The sequence below is a fragment of the Odocoileus virginianus genome, chromosome 27 (assembly GCF_023699985.2).
Source record: "Odocoileus virginianus isolate 20LAN1187 ecotype Illinois chromosome 27, Ovbor_1.2, whole genome shotgun sequence".
Classification (NCBI taxonomy): Eukaryota; Metazoa; Chordata; class Mammalia; order Artiodactyla; family Cervidae; genus Odocoileus; species Odocoileus virginianus.
The window spans coordinates 39,881,783-39,905,705 of record NC_069700.1 but is presented as its reverse complement, the minus strand read 5'-3'; the positions used below and the strand labels follow the sequence as shown (position 1 = coordinate 39,905,705).

The 23,923-nt window shown below is 47.3% G+C and overlaps 1 protein-coding gene across 7 annotated transcripts in view; it reads left to right on the top strand.

The window, feature by feature from the left end:
* DST (dystonin) overlaps positions 1 to 23,923 on the top strand; it is a 513,682-nt gene that overhangs the window by 45,626 nt on the left and 444,133 nt on the right. For all 7 annotated transcript variants that reach the window (XM_070456721.1, XM_070456720.1, XM_070456704.1 and 4 more), the window contains exon 3: positions 7,445 to 7,645. In XM_070456721.1, coding sequence (XP_070312822.1) covers positions 7,445 to 7,645 — 201 coding nt within the window. The remainder of the gene's footprint in view (positions 1 to 7,444; positions 7,646 to 23,923) is intronic.

The following is a 23,923-nucleotide window of genomic DNA, read 5'->3' as shown; positions in this document are numbered from 1 at the left end:
CATGGAAGGGACAGCCTATGGACTGGGACAAAATATTTGCAAACGATGTGGCTAAAGACTCCAAAAGACATACAAATGGCCACGGGGCATGTGAAAAGTTGCTCAACATCACTAACTATTATGGAAACGCAAATCAAAACTGCAGTGTGGTATCACCTCACACTGGTCGGAATGGCCATCATCAAAAAGTGTACAAATAACAAATGCTAGAAAGGGTGTGGAAAAAAGGGACCCCTACACTGTTGATAGGAATGTAAACTGGTGCGGCCACTGTGGAGAACAGTACAGAGGTATGATAAAAACTAAAAGTTGAGTTGCCATATGATCCAGCATTCCCGTTCCTGGGCATATATCCAGAAAAGACAAAAGCTCTACTTTGAAAAGATGCATGCACTCCAGTGTTCATAGCACTAATTATAATAGCCAACATATGGAAGCAACTGAAAGGTTCATTGACAGATGAGTGGATAAAGAAGTTGGGGTACATATATACAATAGAATATTATTCGGCCGTGAAAAAGAATGAAATATTGCCATTTGAAATACCATGGATGGATCCAGAGATGATCATACTAAGTGGAGTAAGTCAGAGACAGACAAATATTATATGATATCACTTATATGTGGAATCTAAAAAGTAGTCCAAATGAACTTATTTACAAAACAGACACAGGAAATAAGTTTATGGTTTTACCAAAGGGGAAGGGGCAAGAGAGGGACAAACTAGGGTATGGGATTAACAGATTCACATTACCGTATATAAAATAGGTAAACAATAAAGTTTTACTCTATAGTGCAGGAAATTATATTCAATACCTTGTAGTAAATTTTAGTGGAAAATAATTGAAAAACAATACAGATATACACATGTATCTGTATAACTGAATTGCTTTGCCATATACCTGAAACTAATGCAAATAGTGTAAATCAATTATACTTCAATAAAAAACATTTTTGACAGAGCAATAAATGTACTTCTTTATTAATGCATTAAATGATAAGATCTAGTGGCACGTTTACCAACTACTGTGATTTTGAAGTAACAGTGAATAAATGAATATAAGTGGTATTTCGACATATCTGCAGCCCCTATAATTCAGCATTCAAATATCTGATTTCTTTTGGTGGCAGAGGTTTTGGCCGTAGGGAGATTTCTTAATCCTGGTAAGCCTCAGTTTGCTTGTCTCAGTGGGTATAGTAGGCTTAGCATCTAAATGGTGCTTAGTAAATTATTGCTGTTGATATCTTCTCTTTTTTTTTAAATCAGTCTACACAAACAGCCTGGTTAAGTCTGAGTGTTTGGCACTTGAGGAAAATAGCTAGCCACATGAAACCTAACAGAAAGAGCATGCATCAGGGGTTTTGTTCGCAGGCAGTGGGGTCCGAGTCTGACTTGAACTGAAAGAGTATGAGTCGTGTTTGACTCTTTGTGACCCTATGGACTGTAGCCCGTCAGGCTCCTCTGTCCTTGGAATTTTCCAGGCAAGAATAAGGGAGCAGAGTGTCATCTCCTACTGAAAGAGAATTTAATACAAATATATGTTAGGACTCACAATTAAGACTGAAAGATTAGCACAGACAGAATCAGGAGCTTCAGAAGGTCATTGGTGTGCACTGGACGAGTGAATTCCTTCTGCGGGTTTCAGTCTTTCCCTCCCTCCATTCAGTACTCAGTGTCCAAACCGTGGGACTGCGGTGGACGGACTCTCAGCCACGAGCACCCCCAGGAACTGTGCCGGGTTGTTGAGAGAGGAGATGCCGGGTGGTCTGTGGAGCTCCTGAGTTTAGCTGTGTCATATCAGGACTGCAAGTCTGAGAGGGTGCTGACTCAAAGGGTGTTGATAACATGGGTGGCCTGTAAACATGGGCGCAGCCTAAATGTTTATTGACAGAGGAACGGATAAAAAAAGGTGTGTACGTATACACAGTGGAATATTACTCAGCCATAAGAAAGAATGACATAACGCCATTTGCAGCCACATGGATGGACCTAGAGATTATCATACTAAGTAAGGCAGACAGACAAATATCATATAACTTATTTGTAGAATCTAAAAAAAAAATCATACACATGAATTTTATTTACAAAACAGAACTAGACTCACAGACATAGAAAATAAACTTACTGTTAGCAAAGGGAAAAGGAGGGGAGGGATAAATTAGTAATTTGGGATTAACAGATACACACTACTATAAATGGATAATCTACAAGGACCTATTGTATAGTGCAGGGAACTATACTCAAATACTTTGTAATAACCTATATGGGAAAGGAATCTGAAAAAGCATATATATGTGGGCATGTGCATGCTGAGTCGCTTCAGTTGTGTCCGACTCTTTGTGACCCCGTGGGTTGTAGCCCGCCAGCCTCCTCTGTCCATGGAATCCTCCAGGCAAGAATACTGGAGTGGGTTGCAATGCCCTTCTTCAAAGGATCTTCCCGACCCCGGGATCGAACCCGTGTCTCTTATGTCTCCTGCATTAGCAGTCTGGTTCTTTACCTTTACTACTAGCGCCAGCTGGGGACCCTTATATATGTGTGTATGTATATATAATAAAAAAAGTTGGAGAAGGAAATGGCAACCCACTCCAGTGTTCTTGCCTGGAGAATCCTATGGACAGAGGAGCCTGGCAGGCTACTGCCCATGGGGACACAAGAGTCGGACATGACTTAGCAGCTAAACCACCATATATGATAAAATTATGGAATCACTGTGCTGTGCACTGGAAACAGACACATTTTAAATCAACTACGCTTCAATAAAGAAAAGAATTTTAAAAATGTAAAAACAGGGTGGCCTAAAAATGACAGAAGTCCATTACCAAGAGACTGCCGAGTGCCTGTCACCTACTGGTTGAAGGGCATGTTCAGTTCAGTTCAGTCGCTCAGTCGTGTCCGACTCTTTGCGACCCCATGAATCGCAGCACGCCAGGCCTCCCTGTCCATCACCAACTCCCGGAGTTTACTCAGACTCATGTCCATTGAGTCGGTGATGCCATCCAACCATCTCATTCTCTGTGGTCCCCTTCTCCTCCTGCCTTCAATTTTTCCCAGCATCAGGGTCTTTTCAAATGAGTCAACTCTTCGCATCAGGTGGCCAAAGTATTGGAGTTTCAGCTTCAGCATCGGCCCTTGAAGGGTATGTGGGTAAGATCAAATGACTGAAGGGGGAAGTGGACCTTATACCGATGCCATAAAAGCCTGTTAACACCTGTGAGAGCTTATAGCACCACCTGCTGTTTCAAAAGAAAATTTCCTTTTGTTAAAAGTCATGACTTCCGACTTCCTGTTGGCACAGTGGATAAGAGTCTGCCTGCCAATGCAGGGAACACGGGTTCAATCCCTGGCCCTGGAAGATTCCATGTGCTGTGGAGCAGCTTCGTCCGTGCCCCAAAACTACTGAACCTGCACGCTGCAGCTGCTGACGGCCGGGCTCCTGGAGTCTGTGCTCACAGCAGGAGAAGCCAGTGCAGTGAGAAGCCTGTGCGCTGCAATGCCAAGTAGCCCCAGTCGTTGGGGGGCTAGAGAAAGACCTCACAAAGCGCTCAAGACCCAACTCTGCCCAAAAGAAAGGAAATAAATAAAATTGTTTTTAAAAGTCACGGCTTATTTTTTGATAGTGTTTAGAATGAGCACGTATAGTAAGCCCCAATGCCCTGCATTGCTTTAGGGAAATAAAGAAGATGCCCGCTCAGTGATGACCCCATGCCATTTGCGCTGTTGGTGGTCGTAGTTCTGAGCTGCTGCCAGGTGAATCAGCACGTCAGGATCCAGGAAGTGGGCCTGTAGTGATGAACGGGGTAATGCATCAACTGCATGCACTGATGTGTGTACTGTTCCAGGAGGCTCATGTGGACCGGCTCCTTTAAACACTGACCCCATGAGAGGCGAGTATTGTATGCATTCAGCAGAGGAAGAATCTGAGGCTCTGAGAAGTAGTGATCTCTGAGCTCCGAGATCATACACCTAGAAGTGGGAGAGCTGGGGTTCCAGCCCAGATAGTTTTGACTCTCAGGACAGTGAGCGTCTAGGATGCTCTGAAGTGAAGAGCTCTCCTGATGACTGGGGAGGCTGGTGCCTCCGTGTGTCTGTCAGCAAGGCACACCTGCATTGTGGTTCCTTTTCCTTTCTGTATTGGATTAATAACATGCCTTAGTCTTCAAGAATATCTTTTATTTATACAAGAAGGGCATTTACCTAGTGATCATAGGCAACCCTTATGTTTTGCAGTATACCAGGCACTAAGTACTTTACATTTATTTATTCTTCTTAACAACTCTATGAATTAAGTAGTGTTTTTAAGCTCCATTTTACAGATGAGGATGTGGCTAAGCAACTCTTCAAGGTCACACAGCTAGGAAGTGACAGAGGCCGTCATGAGCCCAGATAGCCTGGCTTCTGTCTGTGTCCTGCCCTATAGTCTTGTAAATAGTTATTTTAAAATAGTGCACATGTATTTGGATATGAGATAAATCACAGAGGCTTATGTGATGGTGCTCAGAGCTTCACAAATGTGAAGGTGGAATGAATATTGAAGAAGTGTAGAAAAGACTGATTTAAACAGTTTCTAATTTTTATGTAAGCAATGCTTGATCATCTTCTTGGGCACACTTGGCAAAGTTCCTCTAGAGTAGCTACAGGGGTGTGGATTTACTGGGTTATTATTCTCCAGAATGACTACTAATGTTTTTTTTTGGATCACTTTAAGCGAGTTTTATGTAGTTTTATTTCTGGAATTTGTATGGCCTTTGAGGCCTTCTATTGGTAATAATAGAAAAGAAAGTGAAGTCTCTCAGTCGAGTCCGACTCTTTGCGACTCCATGAACTATAGCCCGCCAGGCACCTCCGTCCGTGATTTTCCAGGCAAGAATACTGGAGTGGTTGCCATTTCCGTCTCCAGGGGATCTTCCCCACCCAGGGATCGAACCCGGGTTTCCCACGTTGTAGGCAGATGCTTTACCATCTGAGCGACCAAGGAAGTCTATCGGTAATAATAGGAGTTTAAGTAAAATTTGGTTACTGATTACTCCTAAGAGCACGAGAGGAGAGAATGTGCCTTCTTACCCGAGAAGCAGGCTTGGGTCACTCCACTGGGACAGGAGCTAGTAAGTTGTTCATTCTGTCCATGCACACGTTTCTGGAAATCGGTGTCACCTGGTGGTGACTGTGCCCCTCAGCCGTCCTCAGTACACGGAGGGGACTGTCCAGGGACCTGTGTATTTAGACAGCAGCCTGGCTCTGCCAGTGACCCGGCTCCCTCCTCGCTGTTCTTTCGCGGCACCTTCTGTGCGACCCGGTGGTGCGTGGGACCCTGGGCACCTCCTGGCCCGGTGGGGGCTGTGAGGGTACCCCGTCAGCCCGCGCACAGAGGAGGGGGCCTCAGGCCTGTGTTTGCTGGGACTGTGTTTCCTCCTGACTGCTTTCCGTTGACCTCCGAGCTCCTCTGCATGTCACCTGGACGTCTGTCCTTTCCCCTGTCACCCTGGCCTGGTGAGCAGGACCCCCTGATCAGTGTCCACGGGGCCTCTCCCGCCTGCTTCCCCTGAAATCCATGCTCTCTCTTCTCCATGCCTTCACTGAAGTCTAAGTGTCTGTATGTCTTCTAAAATTCAGAAGACCTACAAGCTCCAGCGAGCCCTCCTTGGAGCCTTGGACGCCTCATCCGCTCTCACTTCCCACCAGACTTCTGACTGTGGCTGTGCTCTGACCCTGGGAGGTCGTCCTGTTGCTGCATAAACATGCCATCCAGCTGGCCATCACCTACCCCTCTGTTCTTCTCTCTGTTGCTCCCGTGCCTGGAGCATAGACTCTATCCGCTCTGCACGTGCCGCTCGCCCCGCTGAGCTCAGCTTCATCCATTTATCCTCGTGTGGGATCTGCCGGGCCCAGGTGCCCTGCGCTGCCGCCTGTCATCCATTCCAGTCTGCTCGTGAACCCTGCGGCTGGCTTCTGCTCTGCAGTGAAGCATCGGCCGTGCCAGGACAGGCATCATTTTATGGAATTCTGTGTTTTCCAAAACCAGGTGCACGGCGGAACTTGTTTCCTTGTCCAGCGAGTTGTCCTTATACTTACTTAAAAGAGAAGGGAAATTAATCTTGTGTTCAGCACCTGCTGTCTGCCAGATGCTGTGCTTAGAATTTTAATATCCGTTGAAATTGACATGAAAGTCACTCAGTCGCGTCGGACTCTTTGCGACCCTATTGACTATACAGTCCATGGAATTCTCCAGGCCAGAATACTGCAGTGGGGAGACTTCCCTTCTCCAGGGGATCTACCCAACCCAGGGATTGAACCCAGGTCTCCCACATTGTGGGTGGATTCTTTACCAGCTGAGCTACCAGGGAAGCCCTTTAACATGTTACCTTCCAGAAAACCCTGTGAGAGAAAGCAGAAACAGACACAGACTAGAGAACAAATGTGTGGATACCAAGGGGGGAAGGAGGGTGGGGGGAATTGGGAGGTTGAGATGGATACACATAGGCTATTGATACTGTGTGTAAAATAGATAAGTGATGGGAACAGAGTGCACCGCACAGGGAACTCTGCCCAGGGTTCTGTGGGACCTAAATGGGAAGGAAATTCAAAAAGAGGGGATGTATGCATATACATAGGGCTGATTCACTTTGCCGTACAGCAGAAAATAACACTGTAAAGCAACCATATACTTCCATAAAAATTAATTAGAAAAGATAATAAAATTCTATGCATGTAGTAAAATAAAGGGTAAAAAAAAAACCCTTTGAGGAGAATGCCATCCATTTGTTAGACTAGAAAAGCTATGTCATTAATATTTAATAAATGTGTAGCTATAATGAGCAGTCTTTGGACCCCTGCCCATGTGACCTCCAAACCCACACTACACCGTCCCTCGTCTAGTGAGTTTTAGGTCTTCACTTTAAAGTGTTGCTTGCTGATGCCTTGCATTCCTGGCCTTCCTTCCTGAAGGGAGGCAGAGCGGCCCTTTCTCGGGCATACTACTGGGTCCTGACCGCCCCCCTTCATCACGGAGCCCCCTTCTTCACACTTAGTCTGACTGTGTGCGCAGAAGTAAAGCAGTGTGTCTGCCTACTCTTTTTTTTTTTTTTAAACTGGCATTTCTGGGTTAAAAACAGTATTCTTTTTTGGAAAAAAAAAAAAAAAGTATTGAAGTGCAGTTGATTTATGATGTATTAATTTCTGCTGTGCAGCAAAGTGACTCAGGTGTACATACATCTCTTCTTTTTCATATTCTTTTCCATGATGGTTTATCACAGGATATTGAGTATCGTTCCCTGCGCTTTATACGGTAGGACTCTCTTGTTTATTAAAAGCATCTCTCAATGTAGAGATCCGGAACCGGGTCTTGCCCCGCGTCGGGCTTCCTGTGGGTGGGCAAAGGGCTCCAGGGAACAGCGCAGCTGACCGGCACCAACCTGCGTGTGTCCGCTTTTGTCTCCTGCCCAGGGATTCCGATCCAGCCCCCGACACCTCCGCAGACGCGCCGCCGCCGCTGCTGCCGCCCGGCTGGAGGACGCCAAGCCCGTCGCGGAGGTCCCGGTGCAGAGCGAGCAGGACGGCGCGGCGAGGCGGCGGCGGCTCCGCAGGGGCGCGCGCGTCCCACCCGAGTTCTACCAGAGCGTGCAGGGCGCCGCCGCCCGCAGACCGGTGAGTGGGGGGCCATCGCTCCAAGGGTGTTAGACGCGGCGTCGCCCGGAGCGGCCCTTCTCAGTCCTCAGAAATGGTCAGGCCGACCCGAAGCGTTCAGTTAGTCTCTGGTCCTCCCGGCAGGTGGCATTGAGGTCAGCGTGGAGTGTGGTTTCCCAGGAATTCCTGGTCGCTGGCGGGAGGGGAGACTGAAAACTGGAGAATCCTGACCCTGAGCGCGGGGTCCAGAGCCCGGATGGGGTCGCAGGGTCCCCCCGCCGAGGCCTGGCCGTGGTGAGAGCTGGGCCGGAGACCGGGGACCTCCGCAAAGCAGCGTTGGAGTTGGGAGGCCTGGGCGGAGGGCTGACCCCTCCTCCGCAGCTCCTGTTGGGGCGATGCTGGGGCGCTGTGTCCTCTGGGCTGGCCTTTCTGTTGCTCCCGCGGGGCCATGCTCTCCTTTTCTAGGGAGAACCCTGGGTCTCTGTCAGCCAGACTGGACAGTCTTCCCAGGTGACTGGGAAGTCATCTGGACAGTTACCTGGGAAGTCAGCTGGACAATTACCTGGACAGTTAGCTGGGAAGTCACCTGGACAGTTACCTGGAAAGTCACCTGGACAATTACCTGGACAGTTACCTGGGAAGTCACCTGGACAGTTAGCTGGGAAGTTACCTGGGAAGCCACCTGGACAATTACCTGGGAAGTCACCTGGACAGTTAGCTGGGAAGTCACCTGGACAGTCACCTGGGAAGCGTAGGGCGCACCTGGAAGCCAGTCTCCCCTCCTCACCTCCTGAGAACGCTGTTCCATGCGCTCTGATCTTCTGTCTCAGTTGGGGCTCTTGCCCAGGGATGTGTTGCCAGACCTGTAACAGTTAAGGATTTGGGCCTTTGAAGCTGACGTTTTTAAAAACTTGTAGAGAGTATTTCACGACTGCAGTAACCTTGCATTGCTTCAGTGTTGAAACAGGTTTTCCTGTGGGTCAGTTCTGTGTCGTGGGGGCCCATGGTCGTCGTGACTCTGGTCAGCTGGAACTGGCAAGATCTGATGTGATGATACGTCCCTGTGAATTGTGAAAACAGCCCTGCTGTTCATTCAGTGGGGTGACTGTGTAGCAAATGTGTGTGGAGTTTGCTCCCAGGCCAGCGGCAGTAGCAAGAAGCTGAATTCCTTTACAGAAAAGGTCCTGTTTAACCATCTGTAAGATAAGCTCGTATTTAGAGAGTCTTCCTTTCATGCTTGAATAAAGCAAAGGCTAAGCAGAATTTGGTATCTACATGGAGCAAAATGAAATAGTAGGAAAATTTATCCCTTCAACAAACAAACTTTTTTATACAGGAAATAAGGGATACATGGACATATATTAACAACTAGCATTACTGAGGGCTTATTTGTGGCCCAGGCATTGTTCTACGCGACTCACTTAACAAACTTCTGAGGTGGAGGCTGGTGTTATCCCCGTTTTCTGGTTGATGAAACAGAGCCCCAGAGAGGGTCATGACTTGACTGAGTTCACCCACGGGCTGGGGCAGAGGCCAGGGTCTGGGTCGCGGGCTCTGGAGTCCCAGCACCTCTCTGCAAGCTGCCACCTTCCTGCTTCCTGGGCCTCCCGGCCCTGTTGGTGGACAGACGTGCTCACAAGTAAGCAGGGTGGGCCTGCGTTAGTGAAGTGCTGCTGTGGACCGTGCACTGGCGCGAGGGAACGCTGTGCAGACCAGACATGTGTGCAGAGAAGCCGACGCCTGAGACCTCCTGAGAGAGGAGTCGAGCAGGTGGGAAGCAGAGGGCAGCGTCTCTGATGAGGAGGCGGCATCTCTGATGAGCAGGGCAGACACAGAAGCCCGGATGCCCGATGGTGCGGCAGGCTCGGGGCAGCTCAGCGGTGCTGGCAGATGAGACCAGGTCTCCCTGGGCGTTGGGGGGCATCTTAGGCTAAACAGTGGGGCTTATCTTCTGCAACATGGTCCTGTTGAAGGTAGGGCTCTCCTGCTTGGTTTTCCTGCTCAGAATCTAGCTAACTCTGCCTCCCGATTGCCCCACATGGATGGAGAGCTAAGTCGGCATCACCACGCCCTTATTCTCCCCTGGGCCCTGTGCCTGACTGCCGCGGCGGTCAGACGTGGTCCCCACGCCTGGATCACCTCGCCTTGCTCTCCGTTTGCCTGGTGACTTCCAGTCTACCTTGGCCACTGACTCGTCATCAGGTGACCCACTCAGGAAAGTCTTTTCTGATCCTTCCCGTGAGAGTGTCGTGCGCTCTGTCCTGGTCTTCGGCCCTCTGCCCTGATATTCAGCAGAGCAGTCACTCAAGTGAGAAAGGCAGGCTCTGTAGTGAGACAGACGCAGGTTTGCCTTCCCCGCCGTGGACCCGGCAGGAAGCAGTTTTCACGCTAAGAGTTTCATGTAAGGACTGCCCAGAAGCATGAGTAGGGCTGCGACGGTCCAGCCAGCTTCGTATGGAACCTGTCTCCTGCTTACCCACCACTCCTGGCCTGCAGGGGCGGCAGCAGGCAGCCGTCTTGCTGGGTCCTGGCAGGAAGGCTGCTTTCCAGGAGCCGTGGCTGAGCGCTGCAGCCCGCCAGAGCCCGCTGAGTCAGGAGGGCGGGAGGCAGGTGTGCGTGACCTGCCCTTTTCCATGACCCCACCTTGCAGGATGGCAGAGGGCAGGGGGCGTGAGTGATACAGATCTCAGAGCTCAGCAGCCCGAGGACAAGGGGGCAGGATGAGCAGTGTGGGGGACAGACAGGGACCCTGGAGGGTAAGGAACACATGTGATCATCTTTACCCAGCTGTCCAGCTCCTGGAGACCCAGCCTTCTGATTGTGGAGTCGTCATAGCAACAGTGGCCTCCTTGACGGGTGAGGATGAACTGACGTGTGGAGGTGATGGCCTGCTTGGCATCAACACTCAGGATGTAGTGATACCTTCATTTTCTTTCCTTCCAGACCTTGCCTTCCCTGGGGGCCGAGTCTGATCTAGACTGTCTCCTGTTAAACGGCATCTGGTGCATTTTATGGCATGAATGGATGAATGATGTGTACACATGACACAACCTATGCCCTACAGGATCTAGACAACAGAGGGGTTTTTTCCTTTTAGCCCCCAAATGGGGTGATCAGGGAGCCACTATCGAGACAGGACTGAGTTGGGCTTAAGTACACGTAGGAATTGGACAGGCCGCCGAGGTCAGGTCTGGGAGATGCTGAGACCCATCTGGCTGGATGTGGGGCTTTATGAAAAACGTACGGGATGATGCTGGAGAGAGAGAGGGGGCCATGATACCACTGCATTTAAACTGCATTTTTTGTGCATCATGGAGGCCCCAGAGGAGGTGAGCCGTCATTAGAGCAGGATTTTAGGAACTGAGCGCAGGCGGGCACAGCCCGGTCGGCAGGCAGCGAGCGGTCCCAGGGGTCTGGCGCCTGGTGTTTGGGACCTGAACGTGGGCTTCGCCGGTTGCTCTGCGCCGCCATCTGGTGGTGACTTCTGGTGGGGACGCTCTGGGGTCGCTGCAGAAGGCTTCATCGGGAGGCAGTGGGGTTGGAGGGCAGGAAGGGGCGGTGGGGGCTGTCTGTTGTGAGCGAGCGGAAAGGACGTTGCAGGAGCTTTCTCTGCGCAGGTGGAGCTCACCTCCTCCATCCGTGTGCGGCTCCTTGGGGTCGTTCTGGGGACTGGAGGTTGGCAGAGCTGGTGGCACAGCCGTGCTGACGTTTCTTTGCATGCTGTACTGGGATGTGAGCGCCAGCCTCCGGTCCCCCTCCGGGCGGGGTTGGGTCCAGCCTGTAGGCCGCTGGGCGCCGCCTCTTCTGCAGCTGGCACGGTGGGGCTGGCCGTGGCGCGGTGGTTCAGGAGTCATGTTACTGCGGTGCCCTGGAGGCAGCTCTGATGGGGGCCTGGAGGTGGATATAAGGGTACATCAGCTGTGCTGACTCCGGGTTGTGTGAGTGACTTTATGGGAAGCACCTTTCTGGCAGCAATCTGAGTGAGCAACAGGCCCACGAGTCTGCAGGACACTGCGGTGCCCTGGAGGCAGCTCTGATGGGGGCCTGGAGGTGGAATAAAAGTACATCAGCTGTGCTGACTCAGGGTTGTGTGAAGGACTTTACGGGAAGCACCTTTCTGGCAGCAGTCTGAGTGAGCAACAGGCCCACGAGTCTGCAGGACTGACACCGGATGTTGCTGTGAGGAGCTGACTCAGAAAGCGTGACAGTGTAGTTTCAGCCAGGAAGTGCCCGAGCCGCGGGCAGTGCATTATATGTCACTGTCTTAGCGGCTCCAGCCTGTGTACTTGTTCTGTGTGTAGCTTTTACACTCCAGTGTGGCTCTGAGAATTTGTAATAGAGATCACTAATATAAATGAAGTTAATAATACATGTGATTTTTTTCCCCTCTCTTTTGGGAAAATGAGATGTTTCTAAGAGTGAGTAAGGCAAACATCTATCCTGATTTTCTCTCTTGGGTCTTTGGAGTTATCCTGTACACGAAGACATGCCACTGGAACATTAAGGGATTTTTACCACCTTGAAGCAGAAAAGATAACTAGATCCAGATCTCCCTTGGTTCTCTAGTATTTTGACTTTGCAGAGCATTTTGGGGTCTGACTCCTACAGGCTGAAACCCCATCCCACCATCCCCAGCATCACTGCACACTCGCTCCCTCCCGCCCCCGGGGAGCACACGGCTCTGTGCCTCATTGTTCTCCGCCCTTTTACCTCCTCAGTCATTCTCTGGGGCAGGTGCTGACGTTCCAGAGGAGGAGTCTTGTCAAGGTCACATAGCTGGTGGATGACAGAATGAAGACGTAAGCCCAGGAGTTCCTACCAGAGCACATGGAATAGAGAGGTTCAGACGATCCCATTTCTAGGGCTAGAAGTTTATCCTCCTGTATCATATTTTCATCACATTAAGTCTCGGTTTTCCTACATGTGTAGATGTTTTTTAACTTTTGCATCCATCAGTGCCCATATTTAAATGGCGTTGAGCAGCACAGATAAGCCCTGAACCTCTTTCTGGCGGCGCTTTTCTGTGAGCCCAGCCTCCTGGGGCAGAGGGCCTGGGAGGGAGCAGGAGCATCTCTGTCCTCACGTGAGCCTGTTAGCGTAGAACACACAGGGGGATCAGAACTCGAGAGCACCCGCAGATCACCAGGTGCCCTGACTCTGACCCTGTTATGCTTTACGGATCCCAGTTTTGTGCACGTTTCAGCCTCATCGCCGGCATTTCCTTGCCTCAGAGCCTCTGACTCTCTTGCAGTGGAGGTGAAGGACTCTGATTAAAAGCCACCAGCGCCTCCAGGCACCGGCCAAGCGGTCACCACCTCCCCCTGCTGGCAAAAACCAAGGCTTCTGTCCTTCACTCTGGGGCCCCTGCCCTGAGTAAATGGATAATCAAACTTGCTACTTTTTAAAAAAGCTTACTGAAGTATCATTGATTCAGTGGTGTGTTCATTTCTGCTGTACAGTAAGGCGATTCATATGTACTTGATTCATAGGTACAGGAAGGTGATTCAGATGTATGCCAGAACATACACAGGACTGGGGAAGCAGACTCTGGGAGGGCACAAGCAAAACCTGGAGTGCACCAGGACCCAGGAGAAAGGAGCAGTGACCCACAGGAGACTGGCCCAGACTGGCCTGTGGGCGCACAGGAGTGTCCGGCAGAGGCGTGGGCTGGAGGTGGCCTGCTGAGGGTCTGGGGCACTGAGTGCGGCAGTGCATGAACAGGACCTTTTGAAGGAGGTCACCAGTATTTTAATTCAGTTCAGTTCAGTCGCTCAGTCGTGTCCAATTCTTTGCAACCCCATGGACTGCAGCACGCCAGGCCTCCCGGTCCATCACCAACTCCTGGAGTTTACTCAAACTCATGTCCATTGAGTCTGTGATGCCATCCAACCATCTCATCCTCTGTTGTCCCCTTATCCTCCTGCCTTCAATCTTTCCCAGCATCAGGGTCTTTTCCAGTGAGTCAGTTCTTCACATCAGGTGGCCAAAGTAGTGGCGTTTCAACTTCAACATCAGTCCTTCTAATGAATATTCAGGACTGATTTCCTTTAGGATGAACCGGTTGGATATCCTTGCGGTCCAAGGGACTCTCAAGAGTCTTCCCCAACACCACAGTTCAAAAGCATAAATTCTTTGGGGCTCAGTCAGTTCAGTTAGTTCAGTCACTCAGTTGTGTCTGACTCTTTGCGACACCATGAACCGCAGCATGCCAGGCCTCCCTCTCCATCACCAGCTCCCAGAGTCCACCCAAACCCATGTCCATCGAGTCAAATATGCTGTCTAGGTTTGTCATAGGTTTTCTTCCAAGGAGCAAGCATCTTTTAATTTCATGGCTGCAATCACCATCTTCAGTGATTTTGGAACCCCCAAAGATAAAGTCTGTTACTGTTTCCATTGTTTCCCCACCTATTCGCCATGAAGTGATGGGACTGGATGCCATGATCTTAGTTTTCTGAATGTTGAGTTTTAAGCCAGCTTTTTCACTCTCTTCTTTCATGTTCATCAGGAGGCTCTTTACTTCTTTGCCTTCTGCCATAAGGGTGGTGTCATCTGCATATCTGAGGTTATTGATATTTCTCTCAGCAATCTTGATTCCAGTGTGTGCTTCATGCAGCCTGGCTATTCACATGGTGTACTCTGCAGATAAGTTAAATAAGCAGGGTGACAGTTTACAGCCTTGGTGTGTTCCTTTCCTGATTTGGAACCAGTCTGTTGTTCCATGTCCAGTTCTAACTGTTGCTTCTTGACCTGCATACAGATTTCTCAGGAGGAAGGTAAGGTGGTCTGGTATTCCCATTTCTTGAAGAATTTTCTACACTTTGTTGTGATCCACACAGTGAAAGGCTTTGGCACAGTCAATAAAGCAGAAGTAGGTGTTTTTCTGAAATGCTCTTGCTTTTTCTATGATCCAGCGGATGTTGGCAATTTAATCTCTGGTTCCTCTGCCTTTTCTAATACCGGCTTGAACATCTGGAAGTTCATGGTTCATGTACTGTTGAAGCCTGACTTGGAGAATTTTGAGCATTACTTTGCTAGCATCTGAGATGAATGCAATTGTGCAGTAGTTTGAACATTCTCTGGCATTGCCTTTCTTTGGGACTGGAATGAAAACTGACCTTTTCCAGTCCTGTGGCCACTGCTGAGTTTTCTAAATTTGCTGGCATATTGAATGCAGCATTTTCACAGCATCATCTTTTAGGATTTGAAATAGCTCAACTGGAATTCCATCATCTCCACTAGCTTTGTTTGTAGTGATGCTTCCTAAGGCCCACTTGACTTCGAATTCCAGGATGTCTGGCTCTAGGTGACTGATCACACCATCGTGGTTATCTGGGTCCTGAAGATTTTTTTTTGAATAGTTCTTCCTGCCACCTCTTCTGAATATCTTCTGCTTCTGTTAGGTCCATTCCATTTCTGTCTTTTATTGAGCCCATCTTTGCATGAGATGTTCCTTTGGTATCTCTAATTTTCTTGAAGAGCTCTCTAGTCTTTCCCATTCTCTTGTTTTCCTCTATTTCTTTGCACTGATCACTGAGGAAGGCTTTCTTATCTCTCCTTGCTATTCTTTAGAACTCTGCATTCAGATGAGTTTATCTTTCCTTTTCTCCTTTGCCTTTTGCTTCTCTACTTTTCTCAGCTGTTCATAAGGCCTCCTCAGACAGCCACTTTGCCTTTTTGCATTTCTTTTTCTTGAGGATGGTCCTGACCCCTGCCTTCTGTACAGTGTCACGAACCTCCGTCCATAGTTCTTCAGGCGCTCTATCAGATCTAATCCCTTGCATCTGTTTCTCACTTCCACTGTATAATGGAAAGGGATTTGATTTAGGTCATATCTGCATGGTCTAGTGGTTTTCCCTTCTTTTTTCAATTTAAGTCTGAATTTTGCAATAAGGAGTTCATGATCTGAGCCACAGTCAGCTCCTGGTCTTGTTTTTGCTGACTGTATAGAGCTTCTCCATCTTTGGCTGCAAAGAATATAATCAATCTGATTTCAGTGTTGACCATCTGGTGATGTCCATGTGTAGAGTCTTCTCTTGTGTTGTTGGAAAAGGGTGTTTGCCATGACCAATGTGTTCTCTTGGCAAAACTCTGTTAACCTTTACTGTTTCATTTGTAGTCCAAGGTCTGTTATTCCAGGTATCTCTTGACTTCCTACATTTGCATTCCAGTCCCCTGTTATGAAAAAGACATCTTTTTGGGGTGTTAGTTCTAGAAGATCATGTAGGTCTTCATAGAACTGTTCAGTTTCATCTTCTTCAGCATTACTGGTTGGGGCTTAGACTTGGATTACTGTGATATTCAATGGTTTGCCTTGGAAATGAACAGAGATCATTCTGTCATTTTTGAGATTGCATACCAGTACTGCATTTTGGACTCTTTTTGTTGACTATGATGGCTACTCCATTTCTTCTAAGGGATTCTTGCCCACAGTAGTAGATATAATGGTCATCTGAGTTAAATTCACCCATTCCAGTCCATTTCAGTCGCTGATTCCTAACATGTTGATGTTTACTCTTGCCATCTCCTGTTTGATGACTTCCAATTTGCCTTGATTCATGGACCTAACATTCCAGGTTCCTATGCAATATTGCTCTTTACAGCTTCGGACTTCACTTCTCTCACCAGTCACATCCACAACTGGGTATTGTTTTTGCTTTGGCTCCATCTCTTCATTCTTTCTGGAGTTATTTCTCCACTGATCTCCTGTAGCATATTGGGCACCTACCGACCTGGGGAGTTCATCTTTCAGTGTCCTATCACTTTGCCTGTTCATACTATTCATACTTGAGAACTGGGGTTCTCAAGGCAAGAATACTGAAGTGGTGTGCCATTCCCTTCTCCAGTGGACCACGTTTTGTCAGACCTCTCCACCATGACCTGTCTGTTTTGGGTGGCCCTAGACAGCATGACTCATAGCTGCATTGAGTTAGACAAGTCTGTGGTCCATGTTTGATTAATTTTCTGTGATTGTGGTTTTCATTCTGTCTGCCCTCTGAGGGATAAGCATAAGAGGCTTACGGAAGCTTCCTGATGAGAGAAACCGACTGTGGGGGAAACTGGGTCTTGTTCTGATGGGTGGGGCCATGCTCAGTAAATCTAATTTTCTGAGGTGGGCGGGGCTGTGTTCCCTCCCTGTTGTTTGACCTGAGAGCAAACTCAAGGGGTTAGATCTGATAGACAGAGTGCCTGAAGAACTATGGACAGAGGTTTGTGACATTGTACAGGAGGCACTGATCAAGACCATCCCCAAGAAAAACAAATGCAAAAAGGCAAAATGGTTGTCTGAGGAGGCCTTACAAATAGCTGAGAAAAGAAGAGAAGCTAAAGGCAAAGGATAAAAGGAAAGATATACCCATTTGAATGTAGAGTTCCAGAGAATATCAAGTAGAGATAAGAAAGCCTTCCTCAGTGATCAGTGCAAAGAAACAGAGGAAAACAATAGAATGGGAAAGACTAGAAATCTCTTCAAGAAAATTAGAGATACCAAGGGAACATTTCATGCAAGTTCAGTTCAGTTCAGTCGCTCAGTCATGTCCGATTCTTTGCGACCCCATGAACCACAGCAGGCCAGGCCTCCCTGTCCACCGCCAACTCCTGGAGTCTGCCCAAATCCACGTCCATTGAGTTGGTGATGCCGTGCAACCATCTCATCCTCTGTCATCCGCTTCTCCTCCTGCCCTCAATCTTTCCCAGCATCAGGGTCTTTTCCAATGAGTCAGCTCTAAGCATCAGGTGGCCACAGTATTGGAGTTTCAGCTTCAGCATCAGTCCTTCCAGTGAACACCCAGGACTGATCTCCTTTAGGATGGACTGGTTGGATCTTCAAGAGACTCTCAAGAGTCTTCTCCAACACCACAGTTCAAAAGCATGAATTCTTTGGCGCTCAGCTTTCCTTATAGTCCAACTCTCACATCTATACATGACCACTGGAAAAACCATATCCTTGACTAGATGGACCTTTATTGACAAAGTAATGTCTCTGCTTTTTAATATGCTGTCTAGGTTGGTCGTAACTTTCCTTCAAAGGAGCAAGCGTCTTTTAATTTCATGGCTGCAATCACCATCTGCCATGATTTTGGAGCCCGGAAAAAGAAAGTCAGCCACTGTTTCCACTGTTTCCCCATTTATTTGCCATGAAGTGATGGGACCGGATGCCATGATCTTAGTTTTCTGAATGTTGAGCTTTAAGTCAACTTTTTCACTCTCCTCTTTCACCTTCATCAAGAGGGTCTTTAGTTCCTCTTCACTTTCTGCCATAATGGTGTTGTCAGCTGCATATCTGAGGTTATTGATATTTCTCCTGGCAATCTTGATTCCAGCTTGTGCTTCCTCCAGCCCAGCATTTCTCATGATGTACTCTGCATATAAGTTAAATAAGCAGGGTGACAATATACAGCCTTGACATACTCCTTTTCCTGTTTGGAACCAGTCTGTTGTTCCATTTCCAGTTCTAACTGTTGCTTCCTGACCTGCATACAGGTTTCTCAAGAGCAGGTCAGGTGGTCTGGTATTCCCGTCTCTTTCAGAATTTTCCACAGTTTATTGTGATCCACACAGTCAAAGGCTTTGGCATTGTCAATTATGCGGAAATATATGTTTTTCTGGAACTCTCTTGCTTTTTTGATGATCCAGCAGATGTCAGCAATTTGACCTCTGGTTCCTCAGCCTTTTCTAAAACCAGCTTGAACATCTGGAAGTTCACAGTTCACGTATTGCTGAAACCTGGCTTGGAGAATTTTGAGCATTACTTTACTAGCGTGTGAGATGAGTACAATTGCGCGGTAGTTTGAGCATTCTGTGGCATTGCCTTTCTTTGGGATTGGAATGAAAACTGACCTTTTCCAGTCCTGTGGCCACTGATGAGTTATCCAAATTTGCTGACATATTGAATGCAGCACTTTCACAGCATCATCTTTCAGGATTTGAAATAGCTCAACTGGAATTCCATCACCTCCACTAGGGTCGTTTGTAGTGGTGCTTCCTAAAGCCCACTTGACTTCGCATTCCAGGATGTCTGGCTCTAGGTGAGTGCAAGTGATCACACTATCATGATTATCTGGGTCGTGAAGATGTTTTTTTGTACAGTTCTGCTGTGTATTCTTGCCACCTCTTCTGAATATCTTCTGCTTCTGTTAGGTCCATACCATTTCTGTCCTTTATTAAGCCCATCTTTGCATGATATGTTCCCTTGGTATCTCTAATTGTCTTGAAGAGATCTGTAGACTTTCCCATTCTATTATTTTCCTCTATTTCTTTGCATTGATCACTGAAGAAGGCTTTCTTATCTCTCCTTGCTATTCTTTAGAACTCTGCATTCAAATGGGTATATCTTTCCTTTTCTCCTTTGCCTTTAGCTTCTCTTCTTTTCTCAGCTATTTGTAAGGCCTCCTCAGACAGCCATTTTGCTTTTTTGCATTTCTTTTTCTTGGGGATGGTCTTGATTCCTGTCTCCTGTACAGTGTCACGAACCTCCATCCGTAGTTCATCAGGCTCTCTGTCTATGGGATCTAGTCTCTTAAATCTATTTCTCACTTCCACTGTATAGTCATAAGTTGGGCACAATAAAGGACAGAAATGGTATGGACCTAATAGAAGCGGAAAAAATTGAGAAGAGGTTACAAGAACACCCAAAAGAACTATACAAAAAAGATCTTCAGGACCCAGATAACCAGGATGGTGTGATCACTCACCTAGAGCCAGACATCCTGGAATGCGAAGTCAACTGGGCCTTAGGAAGCATCGCTAGGAACAAAGCTCATGGAGGTGATGGAATGCCAGTTGATCTATTTCCAATCCTAAAAGATGATGCTGTGCAAGTGCTGCTTTCAACATGCCAGCAAATTTGGATAACTTAGCAGTGGCCATAGGGCTGGAAAAGGTCAGTTTTCATTCTAATCCCGATTAAAGGCAATGCCAGCGAATGTTCAAACTGCCACATAATTGCACTCATATTAGATGCTAGCGAAGTAATGCTCAAAATTCTCCAAGCCAGGCTTCAGCAATACATGAACCGTGAACTTCCAGATGTTCAAGCTGGATTTAGAAAAGGCAGAGGAACCAGAGATCAAATTGCCAACATCCGTGAATCATTTGTTCATATGTACATGTATGTACATTTACATGTTTGTATTCCTTTCATATTCTTTTCCATTATGGTTTACCCCAGCATGTTGAACATGGTTCCCAGTGTTATAGGACCTTGTTGTTCGTCTGTCCTGCATGTAATAGTTTGCGTCTGCTAGTCCCAGACTCCGCGTCCACCTTTCCACCACCCCACCCCGTTTGGCAGCAACAATCTGTTCTTTCTGTCTGTGTGTCTGAGTCTTGGCTTCTGTTTTGTAGATGAGTTCATTTGTGTCGTATTGTGTCATATTTTAGATTCCACATATAGGTCATATCATGATATTTGTCTTTCTCTTTCTGAGTTACTTTACTTAGTATGATCATCTCTGGGTCCATTCATATTACTGCAGATGGCATTGTGTCATTCTTTTTTATGACTGAGTAGTATCCCGTTGTTTAAATGTACCACTTCTTTATCCATTCATCTGTTGATGGACACTTGGGTTGTTTCCATGTTTTTAGCTTGGTACGTTTCACTCAGGTTGGAGGACAGGGTGCTTAGCACAGATGACTCCTTATCTTGATTTCTGAAAGGTGAATACTGGGGAAAAAGTTGTTTTGGGTTGAGGAGTAGAAATCAAATTTCCAGTTTGGATATGTTAAGTCTGAAATATCTACTAGGTTTCCTATGGTCTGGACTTCATGGAGTCATTAGTATCAATACATGGATGCTATCAAAGCCATGAGACTGGGTAGGATGGCCCAGGAAGTGAATACTGATGGAGAAGGGAGCTGAGGTCTGAGCTTAGTGGGGGAGATCCTCCGTAGCTGAGAGGCTGGGAAGAGGGTGGAGGTTCCTTTAACTTCCAATGCCTTCCTCAGAATTAGAGAGTCAGAGAGCAGAGGGGTGGTCAGCAGAGGTGGGGAGTAGGGTCAGGGAAAATGCAGTTTAAAACAGCACACATATCTGAATACGTCTTTTTTTTTCAGTGACATCGGAAAGAAAACCATTGAATATACAAAAAAAAAAAAAAAAAAAAAAAAGAAGGAAAAGAAAAAAATTACAAATGTCTTAGGCAGAGGTGGGTCCAGGGCTCTTGACTTTCATTGAAGGTTGTGTGTATTCGGCCCAGAAAAGGCATCTCAGGTAGGACCTGGAAAGGATTTCCCAGGCAGGCAGATTTCCCCTCCCAGCCCGGCCCTTTCTCCTACCAGAACACTTCCTTGACCTCACTCTTCCTTCTCGTTGGATTTTGTTTTCAAGTCTTGGAGAAATTTTCCATTTTTTTTCTTTGCAGCTTGGGTGATTGTAAGAGTGCAAGATACTTTGGAACATTGCATTGTTTTTATTTTCTTTAAGTTAATATTAACAGGATATCAGGTCATCTTTGTAATTGGGAGCTCGCTGCTGTGTAGCAAAGACTAGCCAGACCTCCGAGATCTCACTGAGAATGTAGGATGTTTCTCTCTCCCTTTCCTGCTTGGAGACTAAGGCGGTCTTCCCTTTTCCTCTCCTTTCCCCGGGTGGAGCCCCCTGTAGCTTTATTTGCATAACCTCAGGACACTGCTCTTTGTGGGGAAGGCTTCCTTATAGCTCACACCTTCCTTTGGCTTAATTAATTGGCAGACACAGAGCTCCTAGAGGAAATGTTTGTTTCCGTTTCCTCTTTGGAGTTCTAGAGAATGCATTGAATGAATAAAGTCAACTTTCTTCTGCTGACTGCTTCGGAAGGATTTTGTGGACTAATATCCATTCAGCTTACTGAGTCTTTGCTCATTGTTACCCCTTACAGGACTCTACCAAAGATTTCATTTATTATAAATTTACTGTCAGTAGGTATAAGAATAATTAGTGCCCTGGAACTTGCAGGGTAGATGGTCTATATAAGTGAATGGTGCTGATATAGATAAAGTTTAATTTCTCAAGCAACTCTTGAGACCAAGATGAGCCTGGTGACGGGATTCACGTGCTCTGCTTGGGGAGAAATAAGCACATTCTTCTACCTGCTGATTCTTTCTGACATCAGTATTTTGATGGCAGCAAGGCCTGTGGCCATTCTGTTCATCTTGTACTCAGCATCATCCCTTGTCTTAAATGTTTGAATTCTTTAAATTCCAGGCAAAGAAAGCTTATAGACATTTTTTAAATTAGAAAGTTTTTTATTGTTATTTTAAAAAATATTTATGCATTGTTCTGGCCATGTTGGGTCTTAGTTGCAGCAGGCGGGATCTTTCTCTGTGGCCCATGAACCTCTAGTTGTGGTACTTAGGCTCAGTACTTGTACTTGGGCTCAGTAGCTGTGGTACTTGGGCTTAGTAGTTGTGGTACTTGGGCACAGTAGTTGTGTTGGACAGGCTTAGTTGCTCCAGGGCATGTGGGATCTTTGTTCTCCGATCAGGGGTCAACCTCTGTCCCCCACGTTGCAAGGCAGATTTTTAACCATTGGTCCACCTGGGAAGTCCCCATTTTTTATTTTCTTAATTATTTTCTTTAGTCTTCCTTTTCCAGAAAAACTTTAGATAGCCACTTGTGCCTTTAAAGTTTTCATGGACAGTGGTGGATCAAAGAGCTGAAAAGACCTTGCCTTCAGAGATGGTCTAGTTGATTACTCTGCGTTTAACCAGAAAAATCTTTCCTTCTAACCAGAATGATTGTTAAATTGTTCCAGCAAGATGGGTATAGATTTCTTTATTTTAAAGGACACACTTAGAGCTTCCTTTGGAGTTCTATTTGATGTGTGACGTTGGCCTTTGCCTGCGGTGCCCTCTTGATCTTGGCCTGAATGCTGTGGGTTATAGCGGTGCCGTCCATGAAGATGCTAAAGCAGCACTCCTGCAGCTCTGGGTCCCCTCCGTTCTTGAGAAATCAAACTGGGAAAGACCTGGAGCTCGTCCAGGGCCTCAGTGAGGAGGCCTCCCGTGGTCTGATGGCTTGGGTTTGTAGCCAGTTCATCCCACTTGGGAATCAAAGTGCAGTTTCTTTTCTGGGTCACGAATCCATCTCTCTGGACCTTTTTTCTCCGGCCCAGTCCTCAGGTTTCCCCAGTATCACTGTTATGCTCCTCTCTGCCCCCTCCTGGTGAGCGGCACGGATCCATCTGATCTCTCTTGGTAGTGCCTCTTCGTTTTTGTTTTTTTATCTTTTCCTTCCTCCAGTTGTGTGGTGGGGATTGCGGTTAACAAGAAAATCCAACTATGGAAATTGAGCAGTGGGCCATAGTCGAACCAAATTTAGTTTGTGCCTTGGGAGAGGAGAGATCAGTTCTGGAAACGATAGTGATATTTCAGGAGAACTACTGCTTTGCAGTAACTCTTGTGAATGAAGAATGCTGCCTGCCATGGTACTGAGCAGAGGGTGTTTCAGTCATCCAGCCATGCGCATTACGATGGTGAGCCCTGAGGGAACTCGGGGGGAAGACAGGGTGCTTGCCATCAACTATCAGCTGTTGCAGCCCCCTGCCCCCTGCAGCAGGACCTCTGAGGAGACCCCATGCCCACCGCAGCAGCGTCTCTGAGGAGACCCAGGGTGAAGATGGCAGGATTCTGGCCCCAGACAGCTGAGGTGCAGATCAAAGGGATGGTTTCAGTGAGCCCAGACTCTTGCACCTTCCCATACATAGCAAAGCACTAAATTCATTAACTTGAGATGTCTGGCTTTCTTTAATTGGCAGTCACCTTTTGCTGTTCCGTGCAGCTGATCTTTGTTGCAGAAACTCCTGGATATCCTGGCCCCTCCCTTGCTTCTTCAGAGCAGTCCTTCCGCTGTTGTGTCCCGGCCTTAAGTCCTCAGTCTTGTCCACTGAGTTATAACGCAGCCCTCAATGTTCAGGTTGTGCATTTTTTTTCACACTCCATGTTTTAAAAAGTGTGTTCATATTAATGAATATCTCATTGAATCTGCACAAGCAGTTTTTACCTTGGGCGAACCCCCAGTCTGACAGCTCAGAGAGTTAGGACTGACCCAGGTCGTCAGTTTAGATGGAAGTGTTTCTGACATCCCTTGTCCTTGCCGTCTGTTAGGGAGAGCTTCAGCTCTGAGAACTCTTGGGGTCAGCTGAGAAATTTCACCTAGGATTCAGAAACATAGATTCCAGTAGACTGGAGGAATTACACATTTCTCACCCTGGAAGAGTAACTGTGTGTCTTTGAGAGCATGCCACCATGCTATCTGTGTGGCCACCGCAGGGTACCAGTGTGTGGGCAAGTCTGCTCTTGTCCAATATTCCCAAGTCCATG